This window comes from Nycticebus coucang, chromosome 9 (assembly GCF_027406575.1).
Source record: "Nycticebus coucang isolate mNycCou1 chromosome 9, mNycCou1.pri, whole genome shotgun sequence".
NCBI classification, from domain to species: domain Eukaryota; kingdom Metazoa; phylum Chordata; class Mammalia; order Primates; family Lorisidae; genus Nycticebus; species Nycticebus coucang.
In genome coordinates, this window is record NC_069788.1 from 61,255,448 (window position 1) to 61,273,441 (window position 17,994).

Consider the following 17,994-nt stretch of genomic DNA (forward strand, 5'->3'; position numbering starts at 1 on the left):
AATCACTTAAGCCCAAGAGTTTGAGGTTGCTGTGAGAAGTGACACCACAGCACTCTTAACCAGGGTGATACAATAAGCCTCTGTCTCAAAAAAAAAAAAAAAAAGATGTTTTATCATCATCTACGTTGGATTATAATGTATCTCATTTCCTTAGTAAAATGATGTCTTGCGAAAGATATGCAGTGTCTTAATCATCTATTCATCCCTTCTTAGTACTGAGTGTAGCCTTGGACAAAACAGGCGTTTCTTTGAATGAATGGAAGTACCTCTAATACAGTGTTTATCTGACTTTTTTTAGTCATTAGGTAAATTGCTTTAGGTTAATGGAGCTTAATGTTTTAAATTTTAAAGTATATATATATTTTTTTTAATTTCTTTTTTTTTTTGGTTTTTGGCCGGGTCTAGGTTTGAACCTGCCACCTCCAGCATATGGGACCGGTGCCCTACACCTTGAGCCACAGGCGCCGCCCATATTTTTTAATTTCTTTAAGCAGTTTGGACTAGACAGAGTTTAACTTTTTTCAAAGTGTTTTATGGGCATTGTGATAAACATTATTTATTAAACTACAAAAGTAATGCTCTCCCAGTTGCTTGCATTAAAGGGTAAGCTTGTGTAGTTTTGTCTTATCAGTCACTCCAGGCTCTTCTGACTGTTGGTCCTTGTTTTGTGTCTTTTGACAATTCATTAAATTATTACTGTTCTCTGTCTTTTGAAGTTCTTGGATTTCCAATCTAAATTTGCTGTTTCTGATATACAACAAACTTTAAATCACAGTTAATAAATAGAATTATGTCCAAGCAAAAATTAAACAGTGAGAGCTAAGACTACATTTCTTCACAAATAGCGACTATCTTTTAACAGCAGCAGTTTTAGTTGGATAAAAATTTGTTTGCTGTATGATTTTTTTTTTTTTCTTAAACTGAGTTCCTGTGAGTTTTCCAGGTAAAATATTACTCTAAAGAAAGTTACGGTGCTCTATTAACTCATCGAGTGTTACCGTCTTTTATGTCATTTGCGTCTCAAAACTATGCTCAGGAGAAGAGTAAGGTATTATTAGGTTTGGGGGACTCTTTTTTTTACATGTTTATCTGTTAGTTAATGTACTCTTCAAGCTTCTTGTTACTTAAGAAATATTAAATTAACTTCCAGAAAAGAGTCTCATCGTAGAAGGCAAGAGGGAAAAGAAAAAAGTAGAAAGATTGACCATGCAAGTCTCTTCCTTACAAAGAGAACCATTTACAATTGCACAAGGTAAATTTAAATCAATTTTATGTTCCTTTCAGTTTATGGTGAAAATCTCTATAAATATGCAAAAATGATGGTTAGTAATGGTTAATATTAGCAGGGTATTTGGTGTTTAGAAAGTAATATACTTTTGGTATAATTTAATTTGCCCCATTAGAGCAAAGTTGCATGTAAATTATGCTGTAAAAATAATTTTCATTAAATTAATTTTATAAATGTATTAATAAGCAATGGATATTTAATTATAATATTTTTTTCTAGGCAAGGGGCAGAAACTTTGTGAAATTGAGAGGATACATTTTTTTCTGAGTAAGAAGAAAACAGATGAACTTAGAAATCTACATAAACTGCTTTACAACAGGCCAGGCACGGTAAGACCTTTTTATACCTTTAACATGTTTGCACGTTTGAAATTTTAGTTCTGTAAAAGACATTAGCAGTCCATTAGTTAAACTTCTGTACTATGCTAGCGAGCAAACTAAGATACTTATTAAATGACTTATCAAAAGGAAATAGCTAGATATTAGTGATTAGGATCACAATATCTAAGGCTTTCTACTATAGTTTTTTAATTCCAGACTGACATTTCAAATTAATGAAATATAAATTGTAATAGTTTTAGTGATCCTTAAATGTATTAGAAGAAATTATTTTTTGGATATTCTGATCATTCAGAATATATGATACATATATTTGTATCTCATTTTGAGCAAATAATCTAATAAAATGGGTGGTAATTCTTCACCCTAGGATTTATTTTTATACTGGGCATATAATAGTATTTTATGTAACTGAGATCACTTTGCTGTGGGTTGTATATGGCAGAGTAAACTTTGATGTTAGAATGTCTGAAGTATGGGTGGCGCCTATGGCTCAAAGGGGTAGGGCGCCGGCCCCATATGCCAGAGGTGGCGGGTTCAAACCCAGCCCTGGCCAAAAACCGCAAAAAAAAAAAAAAAAAAAAACTTATAAAAAAAGAATGTCTGGGGCGACACCTGTGGCTCAGTGAATAGGGCGCCGGCCCCATATACCGAGGGTGGTGGGTTCAAACCCAGCTCCGGCCAAACTGCAACAAAAAAATAGCCGGGCGTTGTGGCGGGTGCCTGTAGTCCCAGCTGCTCGGGAGGCCGAGGCAAGAGAATCACATAAGCCCAAGAGCTGGAGGTTGCTGTGAGCCGTGTGACGCCACGGCACTCTACCGAGGGCAGTAAAGTGAGACTCTGTCTCTACAAAAAAAAAAAAAAAAAAGAATGTCTGAAGTATGGTGTAATTTATTTTCAGGTGTTAATCTCATTGAGCCTCACAACAGTCTCATTTACATGAGCCCCATAACTATTAATAGTAAATGGTATTAACTTTTGGAGGTAGTCACTATTCTTTTCAAATAATAAAATCCTTGACTTCTTGATTTGGAAAATAAATATTACTAGTAACCTAATTACTTATGAAAAGCATGTCTTTTTTTTTTTTTTTGTAGAGACAGAGTCTCACTTTACTGCCCTGGGTAGAGTGCCGTGGCGTCACACGGCTCACAGCAACCTCCAGCTCTTGGGCTTATGTGATTCTCTTGCCTCAAGCCTCCCGAGCAGCTGGGACTACAGGCGCCCGCCACAACGCCCGGCTATTTTTTTTTGCAGTTCGGCCGGAGCTGGGTTTGAACCCACCACCCTCGGTATATGGGGCCGGCGCCCTACTCACTGAGCCACAGGCGCTGCCCGAAAAGCATGTCTTTTTAAGTAGTAACTTTCCATAGCCCTTGATATAGTAAGATAACATTTAGTTGTGGTAAAAACTCCCAATAGAGATTGGTCAAACTTAAACTTGTTTTCAAAGAATTAAGTTTGTATGACTTTTATAATATTAGTAAATTAGTAACAAATATATTTTTCAATTTTGAACAAGAAATGTTGAATAAAGTAACTTGGAGGCAGATGTGGAAATATAAATATATTGGCTTCAAATTGTTGGATTTTTTTCTTGTGAATTACTAGATAATATTAATAAGAAACATTTTCAGGTGTCCTCATTAAAGAAGAATGTGGGTCAATTCAGTGGCTTTCCATTTGAAAAAGGAAGTGCTCAGTATAAAAAGAAGGAAGAAATGTTGAAAAAGTAAGTTATTTTTATAAATACTATGTTTTGATCAGTGTGCTGTGTTTTTTAACATTTAAAAAAATCGCTTGTTCATTTTAGTAGATGACTAATTCCCCTGTCATTCTGTCCACTTTAAATCATTTAAACTATTTTGACTATTATGAAGATAATTAGTTTGCTAGAAATGGCATCCTTCACTTGTTTTTTTTTTTTTTTTTTAATAAAGAGGGTCTTGCTCTGTTGCCCACGCTGAAAATGCAGTGGCAAAAAAAAAAATCTCACTGTAACCTCAAACTCCTTGGCTCAAGTGATCCTTCTGCCTCAGCCTTCTGAAGAGCTAGGACTACAGCACATGCTACCACGCCAAGCTGATTTTTTAATTTTTGGTAACGATGGGGACTGTGTTGCCCTGGCTCGTCTCAAACTCCTGGCCTTAAGCTGTCCTTCTGCATTGGCCTCCAGAGTGTTGGGATTATAGGCCCAACTATAGCAAGCCACTATTCCCTGCCAAGGTGATAAATTCTCAGAATTTTTGTTTATTAAATGCCTTATAGTTTAAGAACTTGAATAATGAAGGTAATTACCTGTTCATTAAAACATTGTTATAATAGCAATGCTAACAGGAAAATGTAATATTTAATCACCAACCAGAAGAGTTATGATCATGAATTTTCTAGTATTCAAAACTTTTTACATAATTTTCTAACAAATTTACTAAATGTTAATTTATTCTTGTACTGCCTTTAAAACTTGATTGGCAAATGCTATTTTCAATTTGTTAATCATACTAGTTGTGTATTAATCAAATTATTAAGTGTAAGATTTAGAGAAACATTTGTTACTTTTTTTTTTTGAGACAGTCTCACTGTGTCGCCCTCAGTGGAATGTTGCGGTGTCACAGCTCACAGCAACCTCAAATTCTTGGGCTTAAGCGATTTTCTTGCCTTGGCCTCCCAAGTAGCTGGGCGCCTGCCACAATGCTCAGCTATTTTTTTGTTGTAGTTGTCATTGTTGTTTAGCAGGTCCAGGCCAGTTTTAAACCCTCTAGCCCCATTGTATGTGGCCACTGCCCTAACCACTGAGCTGTAGGCACTAAGCCTGTTACTTTTTTTTTTAAATGTATGTACTAAATCAATTTGTTGGCTGTTGCTTTTATATTAGGGGAAATGTTTATGAATATTCCTATATTATCACCTTGGTTTCTTCCATTTTCTGTTTCAGATTTAGAAATGCCATGTTAAAGAGCATCTGTGAGGTTCTTGATTTGGAGAGATCGGGTGTAAATAGTGAATTAGTGAAGAGAATCTTGAATTTCTTAATGCATCCAAAGCCATCTGGCAAAGTAAGGATCAATTTTTCCATTTTCATAATAAAAGCCATCTGGCAAAGTAAGGATCAATTTTTCCATTTTTATAATAAATCAGTTACGTATAGTCTCTCTTTACTTTCTCTTACTCTGTGAAACAACTGGTTAATAACATTGCTGTTAATACTTGATATTGTCTACATTCAAAAACTGTACCTTCTATTAACATATTTATAACAACTTCATGATAGGAATAATATAGAAGGCATAAGGATATGCTCCCTTATGTCAGATAAAAGAGATTAAAGATTAAGAAAAGTAAGTTAATGTCAGGTGGGACCAAAAAGTATTCAGGATTATGTATTTAGAAGCCATTGGAAGAATGGAAACAGGTTGAGTTGAAGATGAATTGTTGGGCTTAGAGAGGTGGATATGACCTATAATCAGGTATGAAAAGACAGAAATGAGAGGTATATCAGACCTGGGCATTTTCTAGATCTTGGGAATAAGGTTGTTAAAAATGATACTTAAAAAGGCCAACTCTTGGAAGTTTCCTAGATTAGGGTTCCAGAATTCTCATCAAAGCTCGAGAACTGGACAAGTAAATGGCCTGAAGTTTTCCCACTCTTCTTAAAATCTGGATAAAGTTTGCCTTAACTATGTAACAGTAACAAATGATATTAGGGATTAGAGCTACTTAGATGACCTTGTGTTTTAGGTCTGTCAGCAAATGTGTTTATATTCCTCATTTTTATAGGAAAGGATGTGTAAAGAGATCTAACGGGCTTAGGATTTCAGGTTAATGCTATCTGGAGAGAGTAGAGGGCATAACGAATTAAACCAGAGAATAGATCTGGGACTTGGTTTTTGCTTATCCTTGGTCCTGATCACCATTAGGTGGACAAGAACAGATAAAAGATATTCAGGGTGATAACTATTGTTATATAGCCACAAATGCTAGGGATATGATTTTTTGGTATTTCAAATTGTATTCTTTAAAGGCAAAATATTACCTATTTCCTAACTTTTACTATGGCTGTACTTATACATTTTTAGGATTTCATGTAGCAAGGTGATCACTGTTTCTTCAGAAGAAATTACCGTATTTCCTAAGTCATGAGAGAGATGTTTGTATTCCTCTTTTTCTCAGTGATTTCAAATTTATTAGGGTCAGGAACTCATTACTCTTAAAAAATTAATGAGGACCCCCAAAGCTTTTATTTATGTGGGTTATTTTGATATTTGCTGTATTTGAAATTAACTGAACATTAAATTACCATGTTAATCAAAGTGATCTTGGCTGTGCCCGTAGTTCAGTGGGGTAGGGCGCCAGCCACATACACAAGCTGGCAGGTTCAAACCTGGCCTGGGACAGCTAAAACGATGACAACTGCAACAACAACAATGAAAAAATTACTGGGCGCCTGTGGTACCAGCTAGTTGGGAGGCTGAGGCAAGAGAATCACTTAAGCCCAAGAGTTGGGCTGTGAGCTGTGAAGCAACAGTTTTCTACCCAGGGAGACAGCTTGAGACTCTGTCTCAAAAAAAATAAAAAAAAGTGATCTATTCTATGAAAAGTTAATGTGAAGAGTGTTAGTTTTTTGCACATCTGTTTAATGTCTAGCTTAAGAGAAAACAGCTTCTCATTTGCTTCTGAGTTCAGTCTGAGGTAGTGTATTGTTTTGGTCAAAGTACATGAAGAAATCCAGCCTCACATATATATATGTAGTTAGAAAAGAATATTTTAAAGTCCTTGTGGATGTTCTCCTTTGATACACTACCACACAACACCAAAACTCTACAATTGATTGTTTCTTAAACATTAATTGTAATGTTTAAAGTAGATCTGAAACCATGTTAATGAACTTGGGTCGCTTGTCTGTATGTGGTTTACCATTTATGAATATTGGTTCCTTTAGTTATGCAGCTCTTCCAAATGTTAACATACTTCATTAAACACTGTCAAAGAGTCACAGTCTTTTTTTTTTTTTTTGAGACAAAGACTCACTTTGTCGCTCTCGGTAGAGTGCCATGGCATCATAGCTCACAGAAACCTGTGATTCTCTGGCCTCAGCCTCCCAAATAGCTGGGACTACAGGTGCCTGCCACAACGCCTGGCTACTTTTTTAGAGATGGGTTCTCACTTTGGCTCAGGCTGGTCTCGAACCTGTGAACTCAGGCAATCCACCTGACTGAGTTACAGTCATTAATGTAAACACCATCTCATTAGAAAAATCATTAGGTGTTTGGAAACTGTCAAGTTCACAGTAACAGATGTGAATTTTCCAAACTTCAAATTTCTACATGAAATTTACCATCAGCAATACTGTTTTCCTTGAAGGGACAGGCTCACCTTGTTTGTTTTAGAGAACATGTCTATCAAATCCCTAGATCTGAATATCCATATTTGTCAGATCTTTTAAAAATGGTGTTCCTATGAAAAAAAAAAAAAATGGTTTAGCTCACAAGCCAAACAATACAAAAATGCTTTTCCTTGACAAAACCAGTGAACTTCAGTACGTAGCTAGGTTTCTTTATTTGCATTTCCCATCTTGTTATAGATAAGCATAGGCATGTACTTGAGAGTTGACAATTAATAGGAGTAATACGCTTCTTCAAGGACATTCTAAGGTAAAATCTGTTGTACTTTTGTTATTGTTGCTGCTTATGTGTGGTTGTGAGGAATACAGTGACTAGTAAATTTTGCTGCCTTATTTAGTACTAAGATACCAGTGGTTTTACCTACCTTTAGTTTTACACAATTAGTACAAATGTCAACATAGTGAAAGACTGAATAAACACTAAGCGTTAAGGACTCCTTAAAGGTCTTAAGAATCCCCAATCCATTAACCACACTTTGAGAATCACTGTTTCATCTTTTCATATAGAATCTTATATCAGTTTTTCACATTAAGCCTTGTGACAGTTATTCCTTATTCTGATGGTATCAAATTCAAGCTATTTTCTGTGTCACAATACATTTTAATCATTTAAGAAAAATTCTATAAATTCATTATTTCTGACTTTTCTTTAATAATTTTTAAATTGTTAAATGAGCGTAACATTCATCGTTTTTTTCACTATTCTATAAACTTCCGTAAACTTCTATTTTTATTATTTTATGTATTAGATTTTTCTTCCAAAAAGAGATAATGCTGTTGACATTGGATTTTGGTTAATCGATTTAACTATTTTTAGATCCAGTACAGGAAGACTCTAAAGCATTTATATTTTACAACTTTTTGGTTTTTGTTTTGCATGCTCCTCATTTAATTTTGGGAGCTGCATTTTCTTGATTGATTTACTTAAATAATTTAATATTCTTTCACTCTTCTGTGTAGATTTACCTAGTACCTGCTTTGGTCCCTTTATTAATAATTCTATATGCAGATTACATTCTTGCTACCTGCATCTTCTTTCTAAGCTGAGGTAATGAGAGATACCACATTTTTCTAATATATTTGAGGCCTGGGTTCATATAGCAAGTAGTGAGAGTTGGATAGTAAGAGTCACCTTTGGGTGGCGCCTGTGGCTCAGTGGGTGTTGGCTTCATATACTGAGGGTGGCAGGTTCAAACCTGGCTCCGACCAGCTAAAACAGCAATGAGAATTGCAACAAAAAATAGCTGGGTGTTGTGGTGGGCGCCTGTAGTCCCAGCTACTCGAGAGGCCAAAGGCAAGAGACTCTCTTAAGCCCAAGAGGTTGCTGTGAGCTGTGACAACACCAGGACACTCTACCCAGGGCGACAGTGAGACTCAGTCTCAAAAAAAGTCACCTTTGCTGGAAACAATGCTATCAAAGAATTTATTCCAAATGAATTAAGAACCTGAAAATAAAATAGTTGGTAATGGTGGTAGTTCACATAGCAAGGATATCTGTACACATTCAAGAAAGCTTCTTGTAGAGAATCTTCTTTGAGAAATGTCTTTGGTCCATTAACTTAGTTTCTGGAGTAACCTAAATTGATTGTTTCTCAGTCTTTCTTTAAAAGGGTCGGGTGGTGCAAACACTAACCTAATCCTTTGTTAGGTTAAAATATTGTTGTATTCTTTCTGTTTAAAATGTTAAAATAAAAAAAAAGGGTTGGCTGAGGCAAATTAAGAAAGTTTTGCTATATTCTAAAATTGAAAACCATAAAATAACCTCCCATAAAGAATCTGAAAGTATACACACTAAGGAATTAACATTATACTTTTTTAAATCTGTCTTTGTTACTTCATTTTTTGCAATAAGTGAAAACATTAAGGTAAAATTAACATAATATAATCTTAAAGTGTTCAAACCTGTGGTTTGTAGAAAGCTTGAGAACACTACATTACACAGAGCAGCCACTTATTCTTAATTTTTGTGTAGGTGACAGTGACTTTTAGAAGACTAGACGTTTGAGTTTGAGGTGGGAGGGAAAGACTGATTCTACTATTTTCGTGAAAGATACTCTCTAAAGTTACTGCAAACATTACACAGTTGAGTGTTTTATTACACAGTTAATACCTGAAGATTGTATTATGTAGTTTTACCTTAATGTTTTTGCTTATTGCAGAAAATGAAATAACAAAATACAAGTACAAAAGAATATAAAAGATACTTAATCTTAGAAATAAATAATGTTAATGCCTTAGTGTGTATACTTTCAGATTCTTTATGTGAGGTAATTTTATGGTTTTCAATTTTAGAGTTTAGCAGAACTCCCCTAAGAAAGCATTTAAACATGAAATTGGTTGGTTAATGTAATCAAATCATTTCCCTCACATGATCTACTCAGCTTTTAAGCTATGCATGGTTTAAATGATTATCAGAGTGATAGCAACACACTTATGTTGTGGTTCTTAATCAGTTTCATAATTAACATACCCAGTGTTTATCGCATGCACACATACAAGCATCATTGAGAATACTATGCTGGTATCATTAAAAGAACACAGAAGTAATATAAATATAAATTGTATATGCATTCACAAATTCAGGATGTGTAATTGGTAATCAGGTTTTAATTTCTTTATAGATGCTTCCACCCTCTCCTTTGGTGGGCCCTGTAAAACAAGGAGCTACTCTTAATATAGACTGTTTAAACAAATTACAAATCTAACGTAAAATATTGTCTTGATAAAGGGTAAACAACCATCTGAGCTAACACAATGTGTACTTGCACTTAATAGAATTTCTCAACATCTGAAAGGTTTTCCTAGGCATTTAGAGCACCAGTGAAAGAGTACTGATAACAGTTTTAAATTATTAAGTTAAAGATAAATTCTCTGTAAAGTTACTAAGCTTGTAAATACAATCTCCTTAGAGTATAGCAAGAAGTTGAATTAAGAAGTGGTCATCAGAAACAGACTTGGGGCCGCTTATGGCTCATACTTGTAATCCTAGCATTCTTGGAGGCCAAGCTGGGGGGATTGCTTGAGCAAGAGTGAAACCCCATCTTTACTAAAAATAGAAAAATTGGGCAGCACCTGTGGCTCAACGGAGTAGGGTGCTGGCCCCATATGCTGGAGGCGGAGGGTTCAAACCCAGCCCTGGCCAAAAACTGCAAAAATAAATAAATAAATAAGTAAATAAAAATAGAAAAATTAGCCAAGGGTGGTGGCTTGTGCCTGTAGTCCTAGCTCTTCTGGAGGCTGAATCAGAAGGATCACTTGGGCCTAGGAGTTTCAGATTGCAATAAGCTGATGACGTCACTGCACTCTAGCCCAAGTGACAGAGCGAGACCCTTTTTTGGTCAAAAAGAAAAAGTGGGGCGGTACCTGTGGCTCAAAGGAGTAGGGCTCCGGCCCCATATGCCGGAGGTGGTGGGTTCAAACCCAGCCCCAGCCAAAAACTGCAAAAAAAAAAAAAAAAAAAAAAAAGGCAAAACAAAAAACAGTTGATTGACTTTGAAATATGTTATCTTCATAAATTTTTTTTTGTACAGCCACTGCCAAAATCTAAGAAAACTTCCAGCAAAGGCAGTAAAAAGGAACGGAACAGTTCTGGAATGGCAAGAAAGGCGAAGCGAACCAAATGTCCTGAAATTCTAACAGATGAATCTAGTAGTGATGAAGATGAAAAGAAAAACAAGGAAGAGTCTTCAGATGATGAAGATAAAGAGAGTGAAGAGGAGGTAAAAATGTTGTACTCCATTTTTTAATCATTTCTTTCCATGGGGAGAGTTAAATATTCTTGTTGCATATTAGGTACACCCAAAGACAGTTCCATATTGGTTGTTTTTTAATTCTGAAGATGCCAAAATAATCAAGTATGAACCTATTCCTTGTCCTTGAGGATCTTTCAGTTGCATTGCCATGTCAGAATATAGGAGCTGGGAAAGTGTGAGGCTGGTGTGGACTGGATTTAAAGTTGCCCTTAAGCTGGCCTTTGAATACTAGAGTAGGTAAGTGGGAAGGGAAGGGCAGCAGGAGCAAACAGTCCTGAACAGAAGCAGATTCTTTGAGAATTTTTTCATAATGTATTCAGATTTTATAATTGACTTGAATTATTCTGTTTTATGCCAAAAGCAAAGGATTTTAGGGCCATTATTTTTTCTCTGTCTGTTGGGTATTAATGAGAATAATAGCATTTGCAGTTTGATCAGCACGTGATTTTTTTTTTTTCCTTTTTTTTTTTTTATTGTTGGGGATTCATTGAGGGTACAATAAGCCAATTACACTGATTGCAATTGTTAGGTAAAGTCCCTCTTGCAATCATGTCTTGCCCCCATAAAGTGTGACACACACTAAGGCCCTACCCCCTCCCTCCATCCCTCTTTCTGCTTCCCCCCCCCATAACCTTAATTGTCATTAATTGTCCTCATATCAAGATTGAGTACATAAGATTCATGCTTCTCCATTCTTGTGATGAGCACGTGATTTTTATATCACTTAGAATGCCTGCCATTTTCTTTTATTGGGAGTATCTGTAAAATGTTGAGAATACTTAGCTTCCAAAGTAAAACTTTGGGAAGAAGAGAACTGCTAATGTAATTAAAAGGGTTAACTGTACCCTGTCTTTCATATCAACCTTCAGATAGATCAAGGAGAATGGGTATAAGAGATGAGTTTCTATTATTGTTAGTGGTGTTTTGGTGCACTAATTTTGGTGCCTTTCTTCAGAGGTCAGAACTTGTTCTGTAGTTTGGGTAATAAACCTTACCTTATTTAGGGACTTGATTAAGGACAGATTGATATTTGGGGCCAGATGATTTTTATTGTGGAGGATACTTCAGAACCAAGTGTTCTTGACATCTTCCTAAATGTCCCTGGGGATGGGAAGTGGGGAACGTCTCCCATTGAGCACCCCTGAATTAGAAGGAATAAAGATGTAGTGAACTCTGGTTTTATATGCATATGTATTTAGTATGGCTATTTGTCTTGAAGTGTTTAAAATTCATGCTTGTTTTAATGTCGAATTTATAAAGACATCTATAAAGTATGAAATGCTTTATAATTTAAGAAAAATAGTTGCAAATCTAGCAGATGCTTCATAAATATCTTAATATATATTTGGCATGAAAGAAGATGAGTAATTTAAGTACTAAAGTTTCTATGGATTGGACATCTGGTAGCAAAACATGTTTGTTTATAAGTATGTATTGTATAGTGGTAATTTAAAAATAATTACATTCCTCAGTCAGCAAATATTTGCTTTTTTACTGTGTGCCAATTTTCTAAACCCTTTTTCAGGACAGAGTTAAAGCATGAAAAGTTGTTATACAACATAACATGTAATTTTTTTCATAAAGACATTATCGTTATAAGCATGGTCTTTGGACATTGGGTTCAAGTCCTACCTCCACCTTGTATTATCACTGTATGGCCTAGGCAAATTATTTAACTCTATGCCTCTGTTACCTATCTGTAAATGGGGAGTGACAATAGTATCAGCCTCATAGATTCATATTAAATTACTTTATTTAAAATACTAGAAACAGTGCCTGGTACATGTACTATGTATTAGTTCAGCAGTTCTGAACCTGTGGGTCACGACCCCTTTGGTGGTCAAATGACCCTTTCATAGAGTTTGCCTAAATACATCCTGCATATCAGATATTTACATTACAGTTCGTTAACAGTAGCAAAATTACAGTTATGAAGTAGCAATGAAATATGGTTGGTGGTCACAACAACATGAGGAACTGTAGCAGCATTAGGAAGAGAACCACTGTATTAGTTGCTGTTGGTAAGATGACCTTTTATGACAAGTAAAATTTCTAAATCTAATCTTCCTGTCATTGCCAAAGTGAAAATTAAAAACTAAGGGTATTTTATACTTCTTTTCTTTTTTTATTTATTTATTTATTTTTATTGTTGGGGATTCATTGAGGGTACAATAATATACTTATTTTCTTATTTGCTTTTTAGATTGCTCCATAGTCTAAGCAGAAATAGTTGAACTCTGTGTATATAGATGATGTCTGATTTATAACCATATTGGTTCCTGGATAATAATCACAAGTGGAACTGTCCCAATAGCCTTACTTCCTGTGGTTCCATAATCGAGGATCCTTTGCTAGAAACCCCATTCAAATGATGAAAATCAATGGAAAAAGAAAGCTCAAAAAATGTTTTTTACTGACATTGTATGAAATCATACCATATAAAAGCTATATCATACTAATAGAAAAATTTTTTCTGCCTGTGCTAAAACTGATAGACTTCATAAAATTTATAACCTCCATAGCTAAGCACCTCCCTACATTGACCACTTCTTCAAGTTGACCTAATTTTCATAAATCAGACATGCAGTGCATGTTGTGTGGCCCAGTAGGCCCAGTTCCTCATGTTGACCACCTTTGTATGTTAACGAATTTGTTACAGATCCTCAGGTGGACAGCTTACAGAGCTATTCCTGTAATTCCAATAAAGTCTGGGCTGAGAAATCTTTTTTTTTTTTCCCTTCTGGTATATGTCTCTCTAACAAGCACAAGTATTCGTACTCCTCCAAAGACCTTTTAAATTTAGTACTGTCCTCTTCAACATTATTTATTGCTGGTTTTGTTTCTGTAAACAGCTCTGATTGACCTTGAAAGGTAAGTACTAACAAAACTTACACATATATGGCAACTTTTTTTCCTTATTCCATTTTATGAATACTTCAGCTAAGTGGCAGCTGTGTTAGGGACTTCATAAAAGGAGGTCATTACAATGAAAGGACATAAGAAGAGGCCATAAGAAAAGTTACAGGATAATCAGAAAAGCTATAGATTGCCTGTAGATTTTTTTATAGACAATTATTAAATTCTTGAGTTACTGTTTATTTTCTGAAACTAATTTTTCTTTGATAAAGACTCCTTCCTCTCCATTAAGATCGATTTCTTGTTCTAATTTGACTAAATAACCATGAATTTAGTTAGATTAATTTTACCTTTTCTAATTTTCTCTGTAAAATGGAGAAATATATGGTCCAAATACTTTGTTGAAGTCAGAAATTTTAAGCAGAAATCCAGTTCACATCGTAGTTTTGGGCTAATGATGTGAGGTTGAATAGTATTTGTTCGCCTGCTGTTTTCATATTTAATTGTGGAAAAGCAGGATGTTTATAAATAAATTCTTTTTTTTTTTAATGAGATCACTGAAATCCACATAGGTAAAACAGAATTGACAGTTTTAAAGTCATTTAAGATGAAATATATCAGATTTAGTATATTAGCTAAAAAGCTAAAACACTGGAAGTTTTCTATACCTTTGTTTCTATGACAAACAATAATTTCACCACAATTTTATAATCTCTTTTCCTTGGAATTAACTCAAAAGAGGATGTTCTTAGAGTAACCAGTAATACCTTTATGTAAGATTGATTCTGAATTTCCTTATTAATTGCTTGTGAATATTGGCCTTTTAGGGCAGTAGAAGGAGAGCAGTTGGGAGGTAGGAAGAAAAACTGAATTTTTCTTTAAAGTAAGATAATAGGAAAATCTACCCAGTGTACACTATTCTGGTGACAGGTATACTGAAAGCCTTGACTTTAGCATTGTACAGTTCATTCACGTGACACACCCAAAAAACAAAAAACTTGTGCCCCCTAAATCTATTGAAATTCTAAAAAGTGGAAAAAGAAGAAGTAGGAAAATAAACAGGTTTAGTTATTTTATATAAACTGGTTCTGGAATCAGTTTGTTCGTATGTTGGATTAACATTAAGGAAAGATAGCTAAAATGAACTAGTGAGGTTAAATTATGCTCTGTCGTGCTATTTGTAGGTATTGACCGGAGAATACAGAAAAAAGAAGGAACAGAAAACATCTCTAATAGTCTTTCATTTGCTTCTTTTTTCATCTTTTCCTAATGCCTTTTCAGTTTCTATTTTCTACTGTTTTTATAGTACACTCTTACCTGTAGAAAGTGTAGAACAAACTGGATTTTTACTTTGATTATTTACTGAATGTTCTCATGTATCAAAACTAACAATGTTCAAAACAAGAATTTGATGTCAGGAAATTCGCACACAGGCAACTCTGGGCCAATACAGCTGCTCAAGAATGAATCAAAGATGTGGGTACCTTCCTGATCTACCATCTTTACATATGGTATTTATTTAAGCTTATGATCTCAAGGTGATTGTTTTACCTTTACACATTGTGTCCATGTTCCAGACAAGGAAGAGCAAAGGGCTTTCTCCTGGTGATGTTTTGGCTGTTTTCTCTGGAAGGGATCCCTTTATCAGAGATCTCCATTGGTGGCATTGGCCAACACTTTTGTCCTTTCCATCTCTAGGTGCACGGGGAGCTGTAAGATCTAGTTGTTGGCTTTCCTACATTTATTGTGGAATGAGCCATCCTACAATGTTTGTCAAATCAAAAAAGTGTCCAGTTTTAATTTTTGATGAACTATTTGGACCATTCAAGGAATTATTTGGCAGTGGTATGAAGGTGAATGTGAAAGTTTTGTTGGTCCTTAAGTATGTTTTTAAAAACTAAGAAATCTTATCTCACAATTTGAACAGAAGAATTACAAAACTGTAAACCATTTAAACCTTTTGTTGGAAGGCAAAGTCGAATAATCACCCTAATGATAACCATTTTGACTTAAAACTTTGTCTTTTGTGAAATAAACTAGACTTGCACGTTCTTTACTCTTGGCATCCTGAGTTTTTTCAGCCAAGTTGTTAAAAGAATAGTGTATTTTAAGCTAATTTTTATTTTGTTCATCTGTTCACCCAGTACAACCTTTCTGCTCTGAGGACAGAATTCTGGCTCTGTGACAGGCGTCTTTTTTGGGAGACCCTCCTTCAAGAGCCCTGCTGCCTATAAAAGATAGGTAAGCTTTTCCCAAGATTTTTTTTTCTTTGCCTTCCTTCAAAAAGTGCTTATGTCAATCCTCTGAGTCTATACCTTCATGGTTATCAGAGATGGAAAATCTTCAAATTTTTGAAAATTTATATTGCTAAAATCTGTACAAAATTTAGATTGTAGCACGTTGTATTATCTGAAATTAATGGCATCTGCCAATTTTTATTTGTTCCTCTTAGCACATCAAAACTTTCTAAAATACTTGATCGTCTTGATTAAACCACAGTATATTAAGTATAATAAACCACAGTATATTCAGAAATAGCAAACCAGAATCTTTAAAAATAAATTCCATAACAATTTGGAAACTAAGTTCTTGTTTGTTTTTTGTTTAGCTAATTTTTTCCACACATATTTTGTAAAAAGACCCAGTCATAGCTCCTGTTTGATTAAGTGAGTGCTGTCAGCATTTTCCTTAATAATGCCATGTTATGTTTTTATTATAATTACTAAAATTTTTAGAATATTTAATAAAAAGAAACAAAGAAGGTCAGTACTTGATTTCTAATGTGACCTCTTTCTGATTGCTCAATTCAATAAATTGGGAATATGCTGATTGCTGTTGGAGTTACAGAAGATGTTTTCTATACAACTGCCATTTGATACTTAATATTACAGGATTTCAAAAGGAGAGTCTTTATTATCTGTTAAGAAAACTCAACCCTAGGCATTAGTTTAGTTTAAGTTGTTTTACTGTTTCTTTTTTTTTTTTTTAGAGACAGTCTCACTTTGTCACCCTCGGTAAAGTGCTGTGGCATCACAGCTCACAGCAACCTCCAGCTCTTGGGCTTATTAGGCAATTCTCTTGCCTCAGCCTCCCGAATAGCTGGGACTACAGGCGCCTGTCACAACATCATGTTATTTTTTGTTGCAGTTTGGCCAGGTCCGGGTTCGAACCCACTACCCTCTGTATATGGGGCCCGTGCTCTACTCACTGAGTCACAGGCGCCACCCCTGTTTACTGTTTTCTTAAGTCAATGCTAATCAACGTAAAAAAGATACTTTGCTGAATTCCTACCTTAAGTTTGCCACAGAAGAATTTACAAAAGAGAAGTGAGATCCAGTATAGATAACATAATTTGTTAATACAGTGATTCAGATGTTGGCGGGTCAGTCATTTCTACCGTAATGTAATGAAATAAGCATGAAATATATGATTAGTTAATAAAGATGTTATCGAGTCTGTCTTCTTTTACAATTTACATTTGACATATCTGTCCCTTTTAAAATTAATTTGAAAATTTTTTAATCTCTCTGATGCCACCAAGAGGTATATCTGTCCTGCTTTTAAAGAATACTTACAAATTTTAAGTTATTAGAAGAAATTATATTTGCCTAATGAAAGAATTTCTCACTTTACAAAAGGAAGTGCTTGCTCATAATGGTAGTAATAGCAAATATTTATTGAGTGGTTCTTAAGTGCCAGGCACCACCAGAAATACTTTTCATGTATTAATGCATTTATTCCCCATAAAACCATAGCAACTGTTTTCTTTAGTTTGTAAATAAGGAAACTAGAGCCCAGAGGTGTACTGGGGAATAGACTTTGAAACCAGGCAGCTGGCCTCAACAGTCTTCACGCTGAACTATTTTATCTTCTATAGTGCTTGTGCAGTATGTTTGCAGGGCTTTAGAAATTTTCCTAATAGAGTCTGCCTAGTTGTGTATTTAGAAAAACTGGAGAACATTGTCTCTTATAGGAGCTATGACCTATAAAAAGTTACATACTTTTAATTGTTTTATGGAGAAGGCTTGATCTTAATTTATTACTGCAAATGTTTGAGCTTTGTCAAACTATTAGTACTTCCAACGTGCAGGTTTAAAAACAGTACCTTATTGTAAATGCTTTCTAAAGGTTTAATGGGAGGCCTTAAAAGAATTTTAATTATCTAATTCTAATTACTATACCTAATTTGAATTAGGCCCAAGTAATAATGCTTATTGTTTTTCTTGTTCACCCTCCCCAACTCTATCAGTAATAACTTAGTTTATTATACCTGCAGGTCCAGATTTTATTAGTCCTTGGCTAAGATATAATGTGTAATAGTGATTATTCTGTGTATTAAGTGCATCAACAGAACTTAAG

General features: G+C 34.8%; 1 protein-coding gene across 2 annotated transcripts in view; it reads left to right on the forward strand.

Annotated features, from left to right (window-relative positions):
• DEK (DEK proto-oncogene) overlaps positions 1-17,994 on the forward strand; it is a 28,482-nt gene that overhangs the window by 3,645 nt on the left and 6,843 nt on the right. For both annotated transcript variants that reach the window (XM_053600916.1, XM_053600917.1), the window contains exons 3-7: positions 1,151-1,252; positions 1,508-1,617; positions 3,264-3,358; positions 4,562-4,682; positions 10,558-10,746. In XM_053600916.1, coding sequence (XP_053456891.1) covers positions 1,151-1,252; positions 1,508-1,617; positions 3,264-3,358; positions 4,562-4,682; positions 10,558-10,746 — 617 coding nt within the window. The remainder of the gene's footprint in view (positions 1-1,150; positions 1,253-1,507; positions 1,618-3,263; positions 3,359-4,561; positions 4,683-10,557; positions 10,747-17,994) is intronic.